This window comes from Mytilus californianus, unplaced genomic scaffold, assembly GCF_021869535.1.
Source record: "Mytilus californianus isolate M0D057914Y unplaced genomic scaffold, xbMytCali1.0.p SCAF_2, whole genome shotgun sequence".
NCBI classification, from domain to species: Eukaryota; Metazoa; Mollusca; class Bivalvia; order Mytilida; family Mytilidae; genus Mytilus; species Mytilus californianus.
Window position 1 is genome coordinate 60,955,110 of NW_026262668.1, and position 22,830 is coordinate 60,977,939.

The 22,830-nt window shown below is 30.1% G+C and overlaps 1 protein-coding gene and 1 long non-coding RNA gene across 2 annotated transcripts in view; one reads left to right on the plus strand and one right to left on the minus strand.

The window, feature by feature from the left end:
- Nucleotides 1-18,051, minus strand: part of LOC127730156 (uncharacterized) — a 31,733-nt gene extending 13,682 nt beyond the window's left edge. The window contains exons 1-17 of the mRNA XM_052238408.1: nt 17,796-18,051; nt 14,691-14,794; nt 13,291-13,421; nt 11,466-12,318; nt 10,838-11,086; nt 10,303-10,462; nt 9,966-10,031; nt 9,147-9,209; nt 8,706-8,792; nt 7,186-7,275; nt 6,315-6,377; nt 5,276-5,410; nt 4,825-5,034; nt 2,886-2,972; nt 1,687-1,740; nt 1,279-1,359; nt 180-233 (exon numbers count right to left, since the gene is read on the minus strand). Coding sequence (XP_052094368.1) covers nt 180-233; nt 1,279-1,359; nt 1,687-1,740; nt 2,886-2,972; nt 4,825-5,034; nt 5,276-5,410; nt 6,315-6,377; nt 7,186-7,275; nt 8,706-8,792; nt 9,147-9,209; nt 9,966-10,031; nt 10,303-10,462; nt 10,838-11,086; nt 11,466-12,318; nt 13,291-13,421; nt 14,691-14,693 — 2,386 coding nt within the window. The 5' untranslated portion in view covers nt 14,694-14,794; nt 17,796-18,051. The remainder of the gene's footprint in view (nt 1-179; nt 234-1,278; nt 1,360-1,686; nt 1,741-2,885; nt 2,973-4,824; nt 5,035-5,275; nt 5,411-6,314; nt 6,378-7,185; nt 7,276-8,705; nt 8,793-9,146; nt 9,210-9,965; nt 10,032-10,302; nt 10,463-10,837; nt 11,087-11,465; nt 12,319-13,290; nt 13,422-14,690; nt 14,795-17,795) is intronic.
- The window catches only part of LOC127730163 (uncharacterized), a 171,790-nt gene that overhangs the window by 75,617 nt on the left and 73,343 nt on the right, over nt 1-22,830 (plus strand). The gene's annotated exons all lie outside the window — the stretch shown is intronic.

A 22,830-nucleotide genomic window follows, 5' to 3' on the forward strand; every position in this document is an offset into this window, starting at 1 on the left:
TTGACGCGTACAGGTCAGAATTTCAAAACACTTTCTGACTTTAAGAAGTCATTTTATTCTGACTTGTTTATGTCAGAGCTCTGACTGCTAAACATTATTTCAGGTCAGAATCATTTAGTTACACCATTAACCTGTTTTTAGATTTTTTCTTGTTGCATTCAATTCCTAATAATACATACCAAAGGCTTTTACAGGTGAATCATTACTTGAAAATGAATATACATCACGCTTTCCTACAAGTATAAAGGAAAAATTATTTAAATCTACAATCTACTTAGTAAAGTATTTTTTTAGTTGAAATGTATTTATATGTTAGATATATGTATTAAATATTCTCCATAAATTAATAATACCTTAAAGGGGCACTAGCTATGAGATGTATAAAAAATATAAAACAAGATTTTTTTTGTTCAATCATTAGTGAAAGTGAAATAGTGAAATTATGATTCGCTTTTAGCTGCCAGGATGTTCAATTGTCAAAATAAGCTAAGAAACATCGATGATGAATTATTCACTTGCTCATTGAATACGTATTCATGTAACCTTCAATTTAACCCCTTAGCTAGAGATGGATTACGCATGAATTATGCGTGTCCAGTTATCAAAATTGAAAGTGAAACAAAGGTAAATCATTTGATTGACTGATTCCACAAAAACCTATTCTAATACAGGTAAAAATGATGATTAACATATATTTTTAACATATAATATGAAATTAAACAGACCTAGAAAAATCCAATTGCACAGTTTGCTGTCTATTTATATCTATATTTATGTTTATATCGCTATATGACCATCAGCAGTCTTGGAAGGTCAACCTCGATAGTTAAATAGATGGCATTTAGTCAAATACACACAAAATATTATCCAGTCCATGATTTGTAAATTGTTTATTTAAGACTTTTTATAATTTGGATATACGTTTCAGTATGTTATAAATCAAATATGAGAATTTGAGTCAAATTGGTGAACATGAATTTGACAGCCAATGCCCCTTTAATTAAATAATAACAAAAACTACTTTTTTCATTCAAAATAATACATTTTAAAATCACAAATTCATAACAGACATCATAAAATGTTTTTCATGATTTTTTGCTTGTTAACTATAAATAAAAATAAAAATGAAATTGAAAATAAATTTGATGTGATTTCTTACAATAACCATTTCTCCATAATGTTATAAACGGTCAAACAACGTCAACTTTATTTCAATTTTGTTTCAGAAATATGTTGTTTTATCAGAGATAGGAATACTTCATCAGTTGTGAAACTTACTTTTTAAGGATTTTTTCCTTTTACTTGTGTTGCCAGTCTTTGTAAATTCAACATTCTTCTTAGATATATCTTCTGACTTACCTGAAATATAGAAAAACAAGTAAGATGCATTAATGTAATCGTAGTGCCAGTATACATTTCAAAGTTCCTAGTTGCATAGAGACACCACATTTACAAAAGTATGATATTTGTTCACAACACCAATATCTTGCTTGTTGTTATTCAGAGGAAATATTTTTATATATTTGATATGTAAATATCCTACCAAATATTTGATATAGATTGATCTTTAACTCCATTAAAACTAGTGCTTTTTCCCATAATAATTAGTGACAAAGCAGGGATTATAGAGTGACTGCAATATATCTTCAACTGAAATAGTGTAGAATAATTAAAATGGAAACATACTTGATGATTTTGCATCTCTTCCCACATCTTTTCTGTTTTTAAAACAGTTTGTTCCTATAAAACAAAGGTTATTTATTATATATTAAGTAGTAAATATAGATAAATTGTATGTGTGATACGATCAATAGCAATCGATCAATAGCAATTATGCTGCATAAACCATCCATTTTGATACAAATATCAGTCACAGTTGCAAAGGATTTATCAAACCCCTTATCTGTATGACATCGCATCATCAATATCAGTCATTGTTTAATCAAACACCTAATTTGTATAATGTCATGTCACCTGGAAAAAACATCTACTTGAGGTTCAAGTGTATATAATAGTGTATATGATATGTTTTTTTTCTATATCACACACCATATCAACTTGAGACACCAATATAATTCCAAGAGCTCTATATATTGGTGTCTTGGGTTGATACAGATGTGATATTGAAAAAGCCATATATTCTTTAAATAGCTTCATGTGATCTCTTAGGTTTTCTTTTTATGACATTTTCCCCTTATGTATTTAAATCCAAATTATCTGTATTTATAAGGATCCAACTAAGATAGACATGTCAGAGTTATATACCAAATGTTATTAGCATCTTTTTTTGCTTAAACTTGTGTTATTTCTTCAGTCTTAATGTACATTTGTGCAAGTCCCATTCCATTGTAATTGTCCTTGATTACTTAAATTGTTGTTACTGTTAAATTATTCACAAATTGTCTTTTATACTTGAAGCAATTGACATTAAGTGTTGATATTTTTCAATTGAAGATTGTTTATGGACTTCTATATGTGTCTTTGTTTAAGTTTATTGCATTGTTTGGTTGCTGTTTCACTGACTTGGATATTTCCTTATTTTCAAATCATACCAGCTACATTTTTGATTGTTTTTTAAATGTTAGATAATAGTTAAATAGTCTCAATATAAAAGATATTCCAATTAATTAACTTCTCTAAAATCAGGCATATTTAAACAGATTTAAAGATAAAAAATAAAATCCATTTGGTGAATTTCTGCAAACATTTGGGAAAGGATTGGTAAAATTTGTCTATTAACATATAAATGAATGAATGATTAACTTGAGATTCATAAATCATTTATTATAAACTTGGTCTTCTGTTGGTCATTGTCACTATAACAGACATACCACTTGTTATTATCATAATGCTAGAAAGACATTTTGTATTTGATCTCTATTTACCTTTTGTTCCACATAAAGCTTTCCCCTTATTGCTTCCTAAGACTTTGTCCATTTCCTTATTCCTCTCAATTTGTTTGCATTTATATGCTGAAAGAAAAGATTAAAATTGGTCAAAAAGTTATACGTAATATAGATATCAATCTTGTAAACGCAAATTATTGTTGTTATCATATACAACTTTGAAGGGGTCAAAAAGAAAGTTTCATTTGTTTGCATTTACTTAAAGCAAGTAGACAACTGATTTACTACATATGTCTTTAAAAGCAATGGCATCTTAAGAACAAGCCTAATAACAACAACAAATACTTTTCCTACATAATGGGAAAACTGTTTTGAAACTATAAAATTTGTAAGGGTTCCGCAGAACCCAGTGTCTCGCCTACTTTTGCTGCTGTTAGTCGCAGGCTCAACAAAAATGGGGAAAAAATTATTAAAAATTTTCCTCTAGATACTATCTTTTGATTGTAAGAAGTTCTGTTCAAGTTTGGTAAAAATCCAAGAAGGTTTATGAATCTAATAAATGTTTTAAAAACTTTAACTGCAGACTGTATGTAATGTTAACTGGAATAAAACTAAGTCCATTTATAAGTAATATATGGAAAAACAGGAAATAAATTTTTACAAAATTTCCTTCTAGATACTAGCTTTTGATCATAAACAAGCTTCTGTCCAAGTGTGGTACAAATCCAGGATAGTTTAAGAAAGTTATTAAAATTTGAAAAACTTTTACCACAGAGTGAATGTTATGTTAACTGGCAGAAAAACTAAGTCCATATATGAGTAAAATACAGAAAAACAGGATTTATTTTTTTAACAAAATTTTCTTCTGGATACTATCTTATGATTATAAACAAGCTTCTGTCCAAGTTTGGTACAAATCTAGGATAGTTTAAGAAAGTTATTAAAATTTGAAAAACTTTAACCGCCGACAGAATGTAGGATCGCTATGTCTCGCTTTTGCGACAAAAGTCGCAGGCTCGACAAAAAGTGTCCTAGTAAACTAAAATATTGACATGCATGCAACTTAATTAACTACTGTGACTTCCAGAGCACCTGATTTTGTCTTCCTGTTTTAGTGGTTCCTGTTGCTATATCTAAAGGTTCTTTAAGTTTTTTTTATAAATATTTAACATCTTATTTTTTGGGGCCATACATAGTCTTGATAGTGTTGTCTGTGTTTTTCCAAATTATTGTTTTTGATTCCCGCTTAGTATCATCTCCCATTATGTTATTACATGTTACATGACTATAACTGCATTGATAAGTCATCAAATTACAATTTTCTTTAAAAAGGTTAACTGTGATATAAATATATCCCTGTCTGACTGTAACAGGAGAGACATAAAGACTAAAACAAATTTCTAATCTAGATTGTACTGTATTACCCCAGGATAAGATATCTTTAAACACTCATACATATTAAAACAAGAATGTGTCCATTGTACACATATGCCCCACTTGCACTATCATTTTCTATGTTCAGTGGACCATGAAATTGGGGGTCAAAACTCTAATTTGGCATTAATATTAGAAAGATCATATCATAGGGAACATGTGTATTAAGTTTCAAGTTGATTGGACTTCAACTTCATCAAAAACTTCCTTGACCAAAAACTTTAACCTGAAGCAGGCACTATCATTTTCTATGTTCAGCAGACCCTGAAATTGAGGTCAAAACTAATTTGGCATTAAAATTAGAAAGATCATATCATAGAAGACATGTGTACTAAGTTTCAAGTTGATTGGACTTCAACTTCATCAAAAAATTCCTGGACCAAAAACCTTTAACCTGAAGCGGGACAGAGGGACGAATGGATTAACAGATGGACGAACGGACTCACAGACCGAAAAACATAATGCCCCTAGGTGGGGCATAAAAAATCCAATTTATAATCATGCCAACAAAATAATGAATGCAGCATCACACAATTATTTTTACCTTGTAAAATATTAAGGACATTTGTGACAACCATCCATGCATCATCAGTAAAGTACTTTTTGGACATTTCCTGAATGACAGGATCTAAAAGTACTTCCATATGATTATACAACATGTCTGGACGTGTCTCTACTTCGTCTTCTTCAATTTGTTTCCCATATAACTTAGCTTTCATGTTAGCAGCTTCATCCACTATAATTTTTATAAACTCTGAAAGACAATAAATAAAATTATCATATATCCATGTATAACATTTCAAAAGTTAATGTTAAATATGTATATCCTTTTCTGAATAATTATCAAGAATGAAACATTTTCAGTGTCCAAATAATTAACTCTGTTATGGAATACCTTATTTGTTCAATAGTAATGATTGTGGTTGTTTAACCTTTAATACCAAAAACTAAAGAAAAGTAGTCAGTCATTAAATAACTTATAAACAGTACTATACCATCTGAAGTTTTAGATGTCCTCTTTTCTTCCAGGTTTAAATCTGTGTAGCTTGTCAAACCATCAATTGTTGAGTCCTTGTTTAAAATATCTATGTTTGAAGATGATGCTCCATCATTGTATTCATTTAGGTTTTCTGAAAATTTGTTTGTATTAATTATAAATTGAACAAATTTTAATATTAGTGGCTGGGGAGTTTTAATTGAAATCCATAAATTTTTTTAATAATTTGTCAAAATGAAGTTTTTATCATGTTTTTTTCAAAAATATAATAAAAAGTATGGGACAAGTCCGGTGACCCATACTTTTTATTATATTTTTGAAAAAAACATGATAAAAACTCCATTTTGACAAATTATTAAAAAAATTTATGGATTTTAATTAAGACGCCCCAGCCACTGTAATATCAAAATTTGTTCAACTTTTTTTCAAGCTACAGGTTGTGCAAAATTGTCAGATTTTGTATAGATTATGCATGGAAAATCCAATTTGGTGTGATGAAAAGAAAACTACATGATAGAATGTTAGGATAAGATGTGAGAAGATAGCTCTTATAACATGCTTTCAGATAAGAAAAAAAAAATGGGGTCACCGAACTTGTTTTCTTGCTACATGTTAAAATAGGTAAATTCACAACACTTTCTATTATAAAATTACTTTATCTGAGTTATCTCCCCTTATTTGGCAAAATTGAAAAAAAAAATAATCAAACAAATATGGTGTTTAGAAATTACAGCCGTAAATATGATATAACACATGATTTACATCAAAAGTCTTACACATGAATTACATACTACTCTCAAAATTTGCACATTTCATTAAAGATCAAGACCAACTGTTATCTGCTACTTCAAAATCCAAGATGGAGGAAGACACCATAAGTCAAGGACAAAATCTGATGAAATAATTTTTCAATGTAGACCTATTGAACTAAGAGGATTCTTGAGAACAATAATTTGACATAGTAAGTTTTGCTTGCAAAAGTTAGTACCAACTATCATAGACTTTTCCTGACATCTACAAATGTAATTGTTACTTGCCTGATTCTTGATCACTAGCTAAAGTATCTACCAGGGTACTACTCATCAGTGGACTAGCTTTAACTGAAATAAGGATTGACAATTTCAATAACTTAAAAAAAAAGTAGGATTATACCACAAAAAAAAGCTAACTTCAGACACTGAATTTGTACAGATCGACGCAATCATATATTCATATATATAACTAAATTCACAATTCTGTAAAAAACTGGTGCCATCCTTTATGTGCATGTCCCAAGTCAGGAGCCTGTAGTTCAGTGGTTATCATTGGTTCATGTCTGTCATATTTGTTTTTTGTAAATTATTTTGTCATAAATAAGGGCATTAGTTTTCTCAATTGAATTGTTTCATATTTTTCATGCTGGGGTCTTTTATAGTCGGCTTTATGGAAAAGATTTTTCTCATTGTTGAAGGCATGGTTGTCCATAATTGCTTACATGGGCTTCATTTGAACTTTGGTGGATAGATGTCTCAATGGCAATCATACCACATCTCCCCATTTTTATAAGATGATCAAATTTGTGTATATTCTTTTATCATAATGAAAGAAGTATTTGAATATTAAATATCAAGCATATACACATGTATGGCCTCCCTGTTCTTTATTATTATGTCATTTGAAACATTATTGTTCTTTTCATCTATGACAAAAATATAAAATAGTATTACCTTTTACCCTTAAAATTTCTGTTTTTTTCTTGTACTGTTGTGTTAATTTCTTGATGTATAAATGAACATTGGACAGTGTACACAGTATAATTTTGATTTTGTACTACAATTATTTTTTTCTCATATATTAAAAACAACAGCCCTGTTTGATATATCATAACATCACATGCAAAGTTTTTGGTGATTATAAATGGTATATTACCTTGCTTCTTCTGACTAGACCTTGAGGTAAATCTTGTTATTGAGTATCCATTTGAGGAAGCTCCTGTTTCATTTGGACTATCTGGTATCACTAAATAAACAAAATAAAAAAAACATGAGTAAAGCTTTTATGCAATGCAAAGAATTGATCTAAAAGTCATCAGTTTACTAATTGATCAAAAATCACCTGGATATCTACAGACAAGGAAAAATTTTGACAAATGTTGAGAATTTATAATTAGGAATTGACAGACACCTGTAACAATATGACCCAAGTGTTTAGGCATTAAAAGTTTCCTGTTCATTCATATTCTTGAGGTAAAGAAATTGTAATACATAATTTAATGTTAATATTAGCATGTGAATCTTATATCACACATTGTCTAGATATACTATAAGATTATTTTGATTGTATAACATATGTTTAAGTTACTGAGGAGAGGATACTGAGTTACCTAATTTTAGTAATTGTCATCTAGCAAAAGATTTGAAGATGTCACAAAGGTCTAAAAGAGGGGCGAAAAATACCAGAGGGACAGTCAAACTCATACATTGAAAATAAACTGACAACGCCATGGCTAAAAAATAAAAAGACAAACAGACAAATATAGATTCTACCACTGCATCGAGTGTGATACGATATTTATCCACTCGAGACAGTTAAATTTTCAAATTTAAAACGCGAGGCTCGCTGAGCGTTTTAAATATTTAAAATTTAACTGCCGAGAGTGGATAAATATCGTATTACACGAGATTTGGTGGTGGAATCTGTTTCTCTAATGATTTTCAAACAATACGCAGGCAAATTTATTCCTTCTTTTCGAATGATCTGCAAAAAGATGTGTTCTTTCTATGTGACGTCATCAGGCATGGTCGCCTTTTTTCATGCCGTCACAATAGGAAATTCAGAGGAAAGCAAGAGAATTCGACGTCATAATCGGATTTTAACCAATGAAGAACTGAGATCAAACGAACCACACGTTGATTAATTTTTTTTTTATACAATGGGTGCAGAAAGGGATAAATTGACGAAGAATTAGAGAAATAATAGTACACAAGACACAACATAGAAAACTAAAGACTAAGCAACACGAACCCCACCAAAATGGGGTTCTAACAGTGACAGTCTAGCTATAAATAGAAAATTTGACAAAACACAAAAGATGTTTTTATGACCTAATTTTTTAAAAATCTGTTTATTTGTATTGCTGTAAAAATCTTATCTCTAATCCATATGACCCAAACAAACAAAAATATTTCTTCTTTTGTATTAAGAAATCAGCCATTAAGTTTTATGTATTAGAAAAATTAAAATAAAAAGTTATATGAATAATCAAGAGACATTTTATCCAACCAAAGAAGGCATCATCTATGTAGTTTTTTTATTTTTATTTTTCAGCAGTGTACATTCTAAACAGCACAAAACTATTAAATTAATATGTATATGACTATAGTCTATTAATCTACAATTGTCTTTGTAAGAGTAAGATGTCATAATGTGTTAGTGGTTTATTTGCATACCAGTTTCATCATCTTCATCTTCATCAGAAAGCTCCACTTGTTCACTATTTGAGTAAATATCATCAAGACTAAATATATTTGATATACCTAAAATAATAAAAGTAAAATAAAACATGCAAAATATCACAATGTCTGCCATAAATCTTGCATCCTTAATAATATCTTTTACATACTTAAACCATGATAGCATTCTGATACTAAAAATTGTATATACTCAGATCAATGACCAGGAAATGGGTGAAGTCAAAAGACTTTTCCAAAGAATTTAAAGAAAATAGAATAAAATGATTCGTTTATATGTGTTTGTTTAAATAACCAAACTTAACTTTTATTTTATGGCATTTTGAAATTTTCATTCACACAAAACATCAATCTTTTAATTTGGCTCATTATAACTTCACATACAAGATGTTTTAGACCTGTTCAATATAAACCACGTACCTTTGAGTGGTCTTTCTTCTATTTCATTAGTCTTCTTAATGAAATCTATATTCTTTTGACTACCTAAAATTACAAATCAAACTTAATTCAAAAAACTAATTTTTTTCGATTAACTTTAGACTTAAAACTTTTTTTTTTCAATTAACTTTAGACTTAAACATTTTTTTCAATTAACTTTAGACTTTAATTGAACAGAGCAGAACTGATTAATTAGTATTCATTCAAAAAAATGAAACATTAGGAAATACATATACACAAGAAAAAACATGGATAATAAAGCATAAAAGAATGTGCATGGGTGTAATTATACTTCAGCATACCTTTAAACAATTGTGTATTGTAAGTTTCCCTGGTAACAATATAATTCATAAAGCTTATCAATGTTCCAACTAGTTTTACAGAAGACAAAAAAATCGCCTCCTGACCAAAAAATTGGTTTCCTTGTGCTATTCAGAGAATATGTCAGCAAGCATGTGTATAGAATTTTTCGAACAGAGTTTTCTACAGTTTCCAACAATTACAAACATGTATAGTATTATTAACACAAAACTTAAAGAAGTGTTAATTTATGTTCTTACATCTGAACAGATCTGCATAATTTTTAGAACTTCTTTTTCTAAACATTGCAAGGCTTTAAAATCATGGAATCATATAGTCTTACAAGAGCAATGTTGATTTTAACAAACAAATTTTTCAACAGCACTAGGCTCAATTCAAAGCGATCAGTTTTAAAAACAATACATAACAGATATAAAGTTTGGGCTATTTTCCTATTAAATTAATCTTAAGACTGCAACTCAGAGGTAAGTGTTGACTTACATGTTTGAAATCTGACTGGAATTCTCTCATATGTTGCAGATTCTATTTTTTTTTTATTTGATAGACCTTCAAATTAAACAAAATAATCTGTATTAATTAATATTATTGAAATTTACACATGTATATTTCAAATCCTTATTAAATTTGAAACATGACAATTTTCTTCTAGATGAAAACAATAAAACTAAAATAATAAATGACCTACACTTATACATTTAAAAAATTATAGAAATCAAAATAAAATCCTTAGAAGTAAATAAACCATTTATTTTTTTACCAAATATTATTGTCTTTCTTTCTAACAATACTATATTATAAATATTTAAAAAATATATACCAAACAATTTATCTTGTAACTGTTCACTTGTCAATGTTACTTCTTTTTGGTCCCATGTAAATTTAAAACAAAGACAGCTTCCTGGCATTGGTTTCTGGTTAACATAAATTTTGGTTGATGTGTCAGAAAATTCTATTCTGGCTGTTACGTCTTTTCTATGCTGAAATAAAAACACAATATTCACAGATAACAGTTATTTTGTCAGTAATTGTATGTAAAAAATGTCAAGTATAAAATAAAGTATTTGGGGCATAGATGTTTATATTGTCTGTCATTTTTACCAATTTGTTTTCAAGAGATGTAAAACATTCTACCACAACCTTTTGTTCTCATTTGAAATGCAGTCCTACTGATTTTCTGAATATTCCTAGTATTGAAACATGATATTACAATTTAGGTTGAATCTTTATAATGTAAGTATACATCTTTTTTTTCTAGTATTACTGTCAATATTGTATATATTTTGAACAGCCCCTTTAAGCTGTTTTTTTGTTTTGTTTCAGAAATTCTTTTAAAAATATGTAAAACTACATACCTTTCTTACTTTCTTCTGTCTTTGTAAACAACTACTTGCAAAATATTGCCAGTCTTTTTTCTCTAATTCTGTTAATGACAAATTATGTAAACAGACATATGCATCACTGTCTGTCAATCCTCTTAAACATGTAAATTTTGATGCTGGAAGCGTTGGCTTTCTTGAACAGATGTCTTTATATAAGATATAGGAATTGTTTGGAAGACATGCAAGAAACTTGATGATATTTTTTCCATCAACTGCATTTTTCTACAAAAAAAAACCAAAACATATATAAATCATTGAATACATATCTCAGTCGTAATTAATACAATTAACTTGATGAGCAGTATGGTGTCATTTCTATTGTTCAACCTCTATTTTTTCAGCAAATATCTTGAAACATGTTTATCAATTTGTGTGCCACTTTTTATTTGTCTTAAAAGTTTCTTTTTAGATGGTAGATTTAGCTGTTGCATAACATTGTCCTTCTCCAGACATCTTTAATTGTTTGCTTTGTGTGTGTATGTGTGTGTGTGTGCTTTATCATATTAATTTCATTAAAATGTATGTAAACCCCACATATATATTATTTATTCATGTTAACAAACAAACAACTTTGATTAATATCAATCTTTAGTTATTTTACCTCTTTCAAGTTCAGCATACAGGCAAACATGTTTTTAAAACCTTTTGGTGTTTTAGGAGGCTCCTCTTTTTGACTAGTCCTTGTCATGGAATACAGTTTTCTTCTGATCAGATCAACCTTCTGATAATCACTAAATTTTACAAATGAGCTGGTGTCCTCATTTCGGCTTACACCAAGAAACAATGCCTCATCTTCATTCAGGTCACAATATATATTTACGCCTCTAAATCTAAATGTTGGATCTTTTGTCTTTCTATAAGCTGCCTTTTGAGCCTTTAAGCTATGGTTGCCATCAATGACATGGATTCTATATGTTGATAGTTTTTCAATTCTAAAATTTTGTAAATCAACATCTACAAAGCCTACAATATTAGGGGCGTTTTCAACGGCAACAGAATTCTTTTCTATCATTTTTGCCATCAGAGCTTTAACAAAATTTGGATCAACTTCTCTTACTCTGTATGAAGGAGGTGGTGGATGTAATGAGAATACATCTAAAACCTTGAAGGCTACCATTTTGCTGCTGAGCGAGGTAATTAACTCATCCCTACTGACAGTATCTTGCTTATCCCCCATCTCTCCATCACTGGAAACAGGATAATCAGGGTTTTGATCAGAATTATAGGAGGTTCCAGAAGTTTCTTCTTCCCTTGCAGCTATGTTTCCTAAGGTGTCATCTCCACTTTTTGTATCAGGCGTTTCCAGTGCATCAAGGCTACCACTTTCAAAAAGATCTATAGAAGTTCTTTGATTTTCAGTAATTCCATTTTCTTCATTTAAACTACTTTCAAAAAATTCAATAGAACAACCTTCCTCTTCAGCATCCGAATCAGAACTACTTTTAGGTGCGACCCTACAATAAGTAGTATAATATATAGTAATTTTCATGTTTATAAAAACATGGTGAATAACGAAATGTAGTTATTTCAGCTGATTCCTTATAATTTAACTGTACCATGTGAACACTAAAAAGTATGTCATTTTAAAATGTGTTAATACAAAATTGTGATAGGATGACTTAAACTTGCATGATTCCTTTCCACTTTTTTCTACAACATGGTATATCTTGAACATCTGATTGTTGTCTAAATACTGAAATTATAGTACGGTAGCCAAATGGAAGTGTTTAAATTGTTTTGTGCTTTAATTGTTAATCAACACATGGTGTTATCTTTTTACATACATGTATGTTCAATGTGTCTATAATGTATTTGAGGTTTTAGAATGTGACACAACACAATCATTGTTAAACTTATGTGCAATGTTGTAAAATATTTTATCATCAGACACATAACACTAGTGCTCTCTACCCGTAGGACCTTATGATTTTTACCAAGGTACTATCTGAATAAGTTTTTAATAGAATGTTGATATAAACATAATAAATGTTGTGTCATAATTTAAAGATATACATGTATATACAATTATGTAATATGAAAATTCATGGGAGAACAATGACATCATTACACTTTTCTATGCTTGGATGTTTTACAGCATATATGTTGGAAACTTATTCATTGTTGAATACCGTTATGTTGACTTCTAAATATCTATTTTTTCTGGTTTTTTAATTGTACCAATTTCAAAATTTGTAATCCAACTGGTTTAAATCTAAATAAATGTTCAAGTGTGAAAAATTCTGCGGACTACTGAGTCTGCTATCAAATTTCATTGCAAAAATAATGAAATCTTTAGCTGTATTCAAGTGTTTTAAATGTTATAATTTGCATATAATTAGATAAGTATATTGAATATCTCAAATATCTTAAGGACTCTATTTTCTTTGCAATGGGAAGTCATGTGTGTAAGCTTTAAATTAATTTACCAGGCCAAGAAGCCGCCAACTATCTCCCAAAATTCATACAGCTGAATGACATTTTCAATTGCTTTATTATACAGGAAGGTTTTCTTGAATCTGTTCACAAGTAACCTAATGCTAGTTTGACCTAATGAAACCTGGAAATCATTCAATAAAAGATTCAATGTCAAATAAAATAATTCACAATTACAAGGTAAATTTTGCAGATTTACTTAATTTTGCTTAATATGTGGTTAACATAATTAAAGGGGCACTAGCTGTCAAATTCATGTTCACTGATTTGACTGAAATTTTCTTATTTGATTTATAACCATGTAAAACATTTATCCAAATTATAAAAAGTCTAAAATAAACAATTTACAGGGCATGGGCTCGATTATATGTAGCTTCGTTTCGTGTGTATTTTAGTCTTGACGCCATCTAATTAACTATCGAGTTGACCTCCGATGGTCATATAAGCGATATATAAACATAAATATAGATATAAATAGAAAAGGAACTCGTGCAATTGGATTTTTCTAGGTCTGTTTAATTTCATATTATAGATTAAAAATATATGTTAATCATCGTTTTTACCGGTATAAAAATAATTTTTAGTGGATCGAATCAGTCAAATGACTTACCTTTGTTTCACTTTCAATGTTAACATTGTTTTCCTTTAAATAACCGAACACGCACAATTCACTTGCAAGTGAATAATTCATCATCAATGTTTCTTAGCTTAATTTGACAAAATTGAACCAAACTGTCTACTAAAGGCGAATTATTATTTCACTATTTCGCTTTCACTAATGATTGAACAAAAAAATCATACTTTAGATTTTTTATATATATCTCATAGCTAGTGCCCCTTTAATACATGTATCATATATTCAAAGGATCTGAATCCTTCTGTTGTAAAACCATTTTTGTAACCTCTATAAGAATGATGATGACATCTTTTTTGATATATATATTGCCTTTGTTCAATGTATTCACTTTTAATTACTTGAACAATTAAGATCTAGGCATAATGATTAGACAGTTTCAATTATTGAAGATTATCACATGATGATATGCTGACCTTTGAATGTCTTTTGAGATTTATGATTTAGACTGCAGTTTTATTTGCATATATACCTTTATCTTCTAATAAATAACTAATATGTTATTTTAGTTTACTATATATTGTATTTTGAAGACTCTTGTTCATTTGTTGATTTCTTTTTTCCCATATCATTGTCAGATTGTTTTCAACTTATGAGTTTGACTATCCTTCAAAATAGTCTCTTCCGCCTCTCTTGTACAAATAAGGCTTAAAATCTAGTATTTATCAAATAATTATCTTGGAAAAATTGCAGGACAACTCTGACTGAGGTTTTGAAGGTGTCTCTTTATTGGTAATACACAAAGTACTAAAATTTTACCATTATACGAGAGTCATCTTCTTTTACAGGTAAGATTGACGTTATTGATGAAGATGTTGGTAGGACACTGTGCTGTTCTGGATTTATCTCTTTTCTTATCTTTCCTACAAAAAAGCTTATATTGAAATTCATTATTGAAACAACCAGTCTTCACCAGGACATGAATACAAAGTCAACAATTTTTCTTTTGTTGTAATTAAAAGAAACCTTATCATGTTACTGCTTTAACCTAATTTTATTTACAACCATAAAACTCAAAATAAACAAATTCTAAATATGATTTCTTATTATATAAAAAAAAATAGCTTAAACATATTCTATTGTTCAAATAAAAATCAGTTAGGCCATTGAAAATTGGATGTTGGTTTTCTATAACACAAGAAAATATAAAAGGATACGACAGACAGGAAAAACTTTCATTTTTTTTTAAATCAAACAAGGCGTATGCATTTCTATATAGATTTTTCTTAACCACTGACAGAAAGTTCATGGAAAAAAACTTGTTTTGACATTATATCTTGATCTATATTGTGATATAAGCTATATTTTAGTCTTTAAAAAATGACAAATAAAACTTTTAATAAGACATCAGGCAATCAAATTAAAGCAACATTGATAAGAAGAGAGTCTTGCTCTTTTTTCATCTATGAATAAATTAAATTGACCCCCACCTGGCAGGGTTTTCATGTATAAGGGGGGACTGGCCACAATCTATTTTTCATGACCTTACATTTGTACCTTGCATAAATACAATGCCATCATGGCCATTTTGACATGTTTGATATATAATTATATGTATTCAACATTTTCTGCTATCAAAGATTTTTACTAAATACAAATTATTCATTTTCTAATATTAATAAACAGCTTTTAAACGGACTCCAGAGAAAAAGGCAGTGATTTTTTTTAAAATTTTATTCAGACCTAGCTATAGAATCACATTAACTATTGAAGGTGGTTTTAAAATTTAAGCAAAATAAGATTTAAAAGCAGATTCTCAGATTACTATTAAACATGGTAATCTTAGATTTAAACCAAATTTATATTGCTAGAAAGGTAAATTTTGGTCTACAGTTGGTTAGCACTATCATAAAAAAACTTGTATAACAACTGAGAAGCTCCTTTCCACATTTTGATTTTTGACAGGATTTTTCATTAATTATAATCAGTCTGGGGTACTACTTAAACAAATGATTTCATTATCACCTATTTCAGTGATTTGATAAATTCAGTAATCACCTATTTAAGTGATTTTGGTGTTTCCTTTGATCTTCAAATGCTAATTTCATTGATTTTCCATATTTTGACAAACTTCTCTATAATTTTCCTACATATATATCAATTATCCCTTTCTCTTTGTATATTAATTTCACCAGTGTGCTTGGGCAGTAAGTAAGTGTGCTAAAGCTTTTAAAAGTACCCTTGGGAATTTTTCTATAATCAAATATTCATTAACTGCTCTTGCTATCAGAAAAGGTCAACAATATTAGGTAACCTGATTGGTTTTCTTTAGAGTTACAAAATGTAGAATGATCTACTTCAAGGTTATGTCCTGATCTACAAATTATTCCAGTTTTTGCATATTTTAAATAAACTGTAAAAACTGACAAGCTTATCAAGCAAAAGACAATTTTTGCATGTACATAGTTGTTTTTTCAATGGAATTCTTGTCTTTTTACCAATAAAAAAATCAACCTTGTGGGAAAAATATCAAGAAAATGTTATAAACACTTATTGAAGTGATTACATTTTAACTTCTCAAATTACTTGTTTCAGTGATTTTAAAAGTGTCTATTTTTGTTAAAATTTTTAATATCTCACAGCCAAAATCACTTGAAGAAGTGATTCTGAAATCACTTGTTTAAGTAGTACCCCTGACTGATAATGAAGAATCATATGATTTGAATCTAAAGTAAATTTTAATACACCAAAAGCAGCATAAAATTAATATCCAATTACAAAAAGGTGCATGCCCGTTGTATACATATAGATGAAATAATTATTGCGTCTTGAAGGGTTATTTCAATTTTTTGCTGAGACCCCTTCCTTCGAAATATGTATAGGGATGTCACAGCAAAAAATCAAAATAGACTTACTAATTATTTTCATGATTTACACTAAAATGACTTCTTTGGATGACAATTTATTGTAAAATAAACTTACATCAATAACATCAGGGAGCTCATCAAGTAGTATCTTACAATATTGTTTATTGATATTAATTATTCAAAGCCATACATAATGTTCATATCATATGATATAAAGTATTCATTTTCGATAATGAACAGTACACTGCATGGGAATGTTTATTGCATTGATGACCATATTTCATTATCTAATTCTGTCTTGTATTTAACAGGTTGAGAACAAACCCTCTTTATGGTGTTTATACCTGTATAGAGGGGTTATCCTTCTATAGAGGGATATTTTTTTTTGACTGGATTTAAAGCAAAATAGGGCAAAATGACATTTTCTACTTGCATCATTTGATAACAGTTGATGTACTTAATTTAATATGCACATGCCCAGTTCACTGCTAAACTGACTGAATATACAATCTATTGTTCATCATAATTGAAAGCTGTGATGCTCAGGTAAATTCCACTCAGTTATGCCTCAATGAACAGATTTCTATGTCTAGGTTAGTCTATGAAAAGGTACATGTATATACTATGAAATTTAGAGCGAGGGGCTTGCCATTTTGCAATTTTCCTGCTTTAAATCCAGTCTAAACAAAAATATCCCTCTATAGAGAAATAATTTTATCCCTCTATAGAAGGATAATCCCTCTATACAGGTATAAACACCATATAGAGGGTTTGTTCCCAACCTGTTTAACAGTTTAAGATTTGTGTCAAAATATGAGAGACAAAAGATGCACAAGTAACATTCTTACTCAAAGTCAATAAAAAACTGTCATTGAAACTGACAATGCCATTGCATAAAAAAACAAAAAAGACAGCATACAAAAACATTAAAATATAAAGACTGAGCAACAAGGACCCCACCAAAATTTGGCAAAAACCAGGGATGATTTCAGGTGCTCTAGAAGCGTAACTAAACAGATCCTGCTCCTATCACCGTGTTGTCCATGCATGTACAAACCTGGTGATTAGTCTAAATTGGTAGTTTAACTGTTCCAACAATGGCAACAGGTACAGGAAATCATATTCCCAACCCCAGCGGGCACAGGCAAGATCATCTTGCAGATGCATATTTTTTTACTATTTGAATATTGATGAGATTTCTGATATCCAGTCCAAATACATAATTTATGCATATCATTTTATCTAGCAAATAAAGTACTTGCATTGGTGAGTTTAACTTAGTCAGATTATTTCTCTTAGCGACCGTTTGGTCGACAATGGTCGACGGAAATGATTCAGCGATTTTAATTGAAAACTCTACTCGGAAAAGACGTGTAATTTTTCCGATTATAATCTCAAGTCTGGTACGGCTATTTTATATCTTTTCTGTGACGCCTTAGCCGTCTCGGACGTCATAATTATTTGGACTACAAAAATGCGTGTAATTTAAAATTCTAAATATGTGATAACCGTATGAGAATAGCCTGAATTTTCGATTATAATGATGTTCGACAGGAATATTTATTGATGACCACGTAGAACTTCTCAAAATGAAGGAAATCTTTGGTATATATATTAAACATCAACCCAAGTTAACGACAAATAATGAACTACGTTTAGAGATCAACACCAACTATTTCCCGAGGCACCAACTATTCTCGACACGAAGCGAAGGGAAAATTAAATAGTTGCATGTTTTCGAGGTGGAAAATAAACTTGCTAGAAATGTTCTCGTAGTCATAAGTGTTTTATTATTATGACAGAAAGAGACTAGTATATATTTCGAGAAAACATATAGTTAATTTATTTGTACTGTTACTCTCATGACTGTTCCAACGGAAACATTCTGGGTAACCCATCATTTTTTATTTAATTGAAGCGGACAACGTAGAATTCAGCGACTCTTTTTACAAAATAATCTTGCGATTAAAATTGATCGTAAGTTATACTGAAATGTGTATGACTTACGAGTATTTTTACTCTTAAGATTTTTTTGTGAAAAAAGTCGCTGCATTGGCGTCATAATAATTTGAATGCGCAAATAGCACAGTTGCAGTATAAACAACAATCATTCGGAAGTTTCGGCAGTCAATTCAAATGATACAGAAAGCACTGGAAAATTTCCAGTGATTTTTTTGATGAAATAACGGATAGGTTAATAGTCTTTTTCATAAAATTTCGTAAAAATAGTAATTTCCTAATCATGAAATTTTATCCGTTATTTAATAACATAATTTGAGTACCACAATGTTCGTATTTGCCAAAGTACTGAGATAAATTAAACTGGTATCGAATCGTGCTATACTAGAGAAATTTGTGAACATATATACAATAAATGAATTGATTCGCCTTTTTCGACACACAAATTATTATGTTAAAATAGCGTTTCTATTATATCTAGCAATAACAATAATTGCAAAGGTAGTTTATATTTGAGAGAAGTTTTAACTAAAATTATTATTAAAAAAAGAACTCACCAGATCGAAAATAATCTTTAGCTGATTCTCCGTCAAACATCAAATGAAGTTCGGTTTTATCATTCACTACTTGTGTGGAAACTGTCCATTCTTCATACGACGGCATTATCCTGGATTTTTTTTAAGTCAAAAGGTTGAAATAAAATTTTAGCTTTTCTAGTTTTGTAAATATAGCTAGTTGAGAGCCAATCAGAATAAAAGCCACACCTACTTCCTAAACTCAAAATGCTGATATCAGCGAATTTTCTTCGTGACCATGAATAATTTAAAGCTGATAAGCAAGATAAGTTTGAGTCATGGTTGTCCAAGTGTGCCTGACTGATATTTTTTCGTAACATTTTTATTCTTCATATTTTTAAATAGCTTTCATTCCTTTATATTGAATAATAAACTTCCCAAATAGCCATAGTAGCAATATTTAGCTTAACATATAAACAGTTATATTTGAAGGCCTCAGGGAAGATTAGTTTTATAGCTAACTGTGTAACCCTCTTTAAATAAAGAATTATTATTATTATTATTATTATTATTGTTTTAAAGACTATGATAATTTCTAAAAGTATAATGGCAACACTAAAAAATCTGAAACGAAACATACATAACATATATGCACTTGATATATATATAGGTTGCTTTTTTCACAAATGTAAGGTTGTAATTAGAGATTTATGAATCGTGTTAATTAACAAATTTTTACAACGTGTTTTAAATATTTTGGACATTGAGAATACATAGTGATAGGAACTAATCGACAAGTTTTCCACTTAAATATCAGCAATTAACTTAAGGGTTCCGTATGGCATTCAACCATGACGAAAATCCGCTCCATTTCATCAGTTATAAAAGGCCCCGAATTGTGATACAATGCTCACGAGAAGAAAAAAAAACAGTCTGATGATTGATAAAATAAAACAAAAAAGACAGCTATCAACGACAACTAATGAATTAAAGGCTTCTGAATTTTACATTCGAAAGGCCGAAATTTGCATATCAACCATTATACTTATCATTGCTAGCGCGTTGTACTTATTATCATAAGCGCTGGACTGTACATGTATTTATTGTCTCAAGCGCTCTACTATAAATATCAATCTCTATATAGCAATTGACTTTACATGTTCAGATTTAGCATTTTCCGTCTCTCTCCGCTCGGCAATATTTTTAGCACGTTTTCTGCAATTACGCCCCCTTTCAAAAATCATGGATCCGCGTCTGAAGATTGAAGTCTACAATGTTAGTAGTAGGTTTACATATTCTATGATAGAGTAAATTTTCAGTGCTAAGGTTTACATACTAGATGATAGAGTTTTTATTTCCAGAACTAAGGTTTACATATTCAAGAGGCGGATTTAGGGGGGGGGGAAGGGGCCGCCCCCCCCCCCCCCCCCCCCCATTTGTGGGAAAAATTTGGTTGATTACTAGTATATAGGGAATCACTGAAGCATGCCCCTCTTAGGCAGTCTTATGAAAATTTCTGGATCCGCCACTGTATTCTATGATAGAGTTACATTTCCAGCGCTAAGGTTTACATATTCGAAGATAGAGTTTATATTTCCAGCGGTAAGGTTTACATATTCGATGATAAGAATTTATATTTCCAGCGCTATACTTTAAACACAACACTTAATTCTTTATCAACATGAGACAACTAGTGATCTATAAATATGGAGTTCCTTGTTACAGTTTAATTTTATTCCTCCAGTTAGAGGTCCTTTTATAACGATGGAACAATAAACCTCATAAGTTAGGGTTTATTTATATGGCATGTTACTATAAAGAGTACATGTATTGGGTATAGTTGAGCTGGTTGTGAAATATAGCATCCAAACAACCTTAAATTTATCCTATATCGTTTCTCGAAACAATAATTAATTTTCATTTAACGATTGCATGCTTTCTGTCAGGGACGCACATAAAACGATTTTTCATAATCGGTCGATAAGATACTTTTAAAGGGAGGAGGCAATGTAAATAACAACAGAGCAACTATCAAAAACCAGAAAGAAATATGCTAAAACTAAATGTTCAGTTAGGGGGGAGGGTGTAGGCGAACTTATCCCCTGATAGTCCTTGATCATGTAAAACAATTTTAAATCCTCATTACTTACTTTCAAAATATAAACACATACCCAATCTTATATATATTTATGTGCGGTTCGCGTATGATTTTTGAAGTATGTAATTTATTCTATTGTGTTTTCACAATAGTTGTAAACCGGTTTTGGCGGTTAGTATATAAAGAAAGTTTGCACGAGATTTAATTATCGAGGTTTGGGCAGTGACCATTGTCGTACGTTTGTTTAGTATTGAAGTCTAATTTTCATTAAGAATTCTGTTTTTTTTTTAATGTATTGAAGTTGTATGTAAAGAATTAATATGTTTTGTATATATTTTGTAGATGCTTGATTGCTGTCTTTTACCGGTATTGTTGATCAAATTGAGATTTTGCGATGTTTATAAAGGACTTTTTTCGTAGATGTGCATGGTTTCCGTATTCAAAATATGAACTGTTTGACAATACGTTTGATAACATATTGTGATCTCTGGATCTTATTAAAATTGAGATGGTCATTGCGCCTAACAGTACCCAAATATGTATATAGTTTTCTATTATGCCTTTATCGTATAAAGGTACATAGTATCTGAATGTGCTCAGATATGTATGCTATACAAAAAAATCTAGAGAGATGTAGCACATAAATACTTTATGTTCGTTTGAACACAGTGAATATAGAACATAAGTACAGTTATGACTTTAATCACACTTAAAAGGTGAAACAAGTCTTTGCATTCCAATGTCGCTTCTATATCTATAAACATTGTATTTAGAATAACGGTTTTGTAGTGAGTCCTTTAAAACAAACAAAATAAAGTTCCAATGTTCCCGCGTTGCAATTTTTTTTAAAGATAAATATCTTAGATAGATGAAGGCTTCGGAGCTAATACAATGCAATATCCGATATAATTAATTTTTCGAAGGTGGCATAACTCTTTTAAAAATAATTGATCGGCACTGATTTTCGAATTTGCCTAAGACATTGCTGATAGAAACCTTTCATTTAAGTTTCATTACAATCTGGCTAGAATCGTACATGAGAGAGCGCGAACAAGACCGGACGGACAGAAGCACGGACTGACAGAAGCACGGACGGACGGACGAGCGGACGGACGAACGGACGGACGGACGGACGGACAAACGCGCAGTATTTCTATGCCCCCGCAACGTGTTGCGCGATGTCAATAAACAGCACAGAATATTACATGATCTATATGATTTTTATATTATTAGTAGATGTACTTATTATTATACAGAAAAAAATATGTTTGTTTCACAACTATTTTGGAGAATAACGGTCTGGAAGAGACAACATAATTTACCGTAACTACCACATTGACCTTGTGTTTAGTTCCACCAAAAGAACAGGGTCGTCAAGTTGGTTACTTATTCCTTATTCCTTATTCGTTACATATTCGTTACTTATTCCTTATTCGTTACCAATTCGTTACCTATTCCTTATTCGTTACTTATTCGATTCTAGTATGTCTCCCCCTTTTCGTGCTTTACTTTCTTATCTC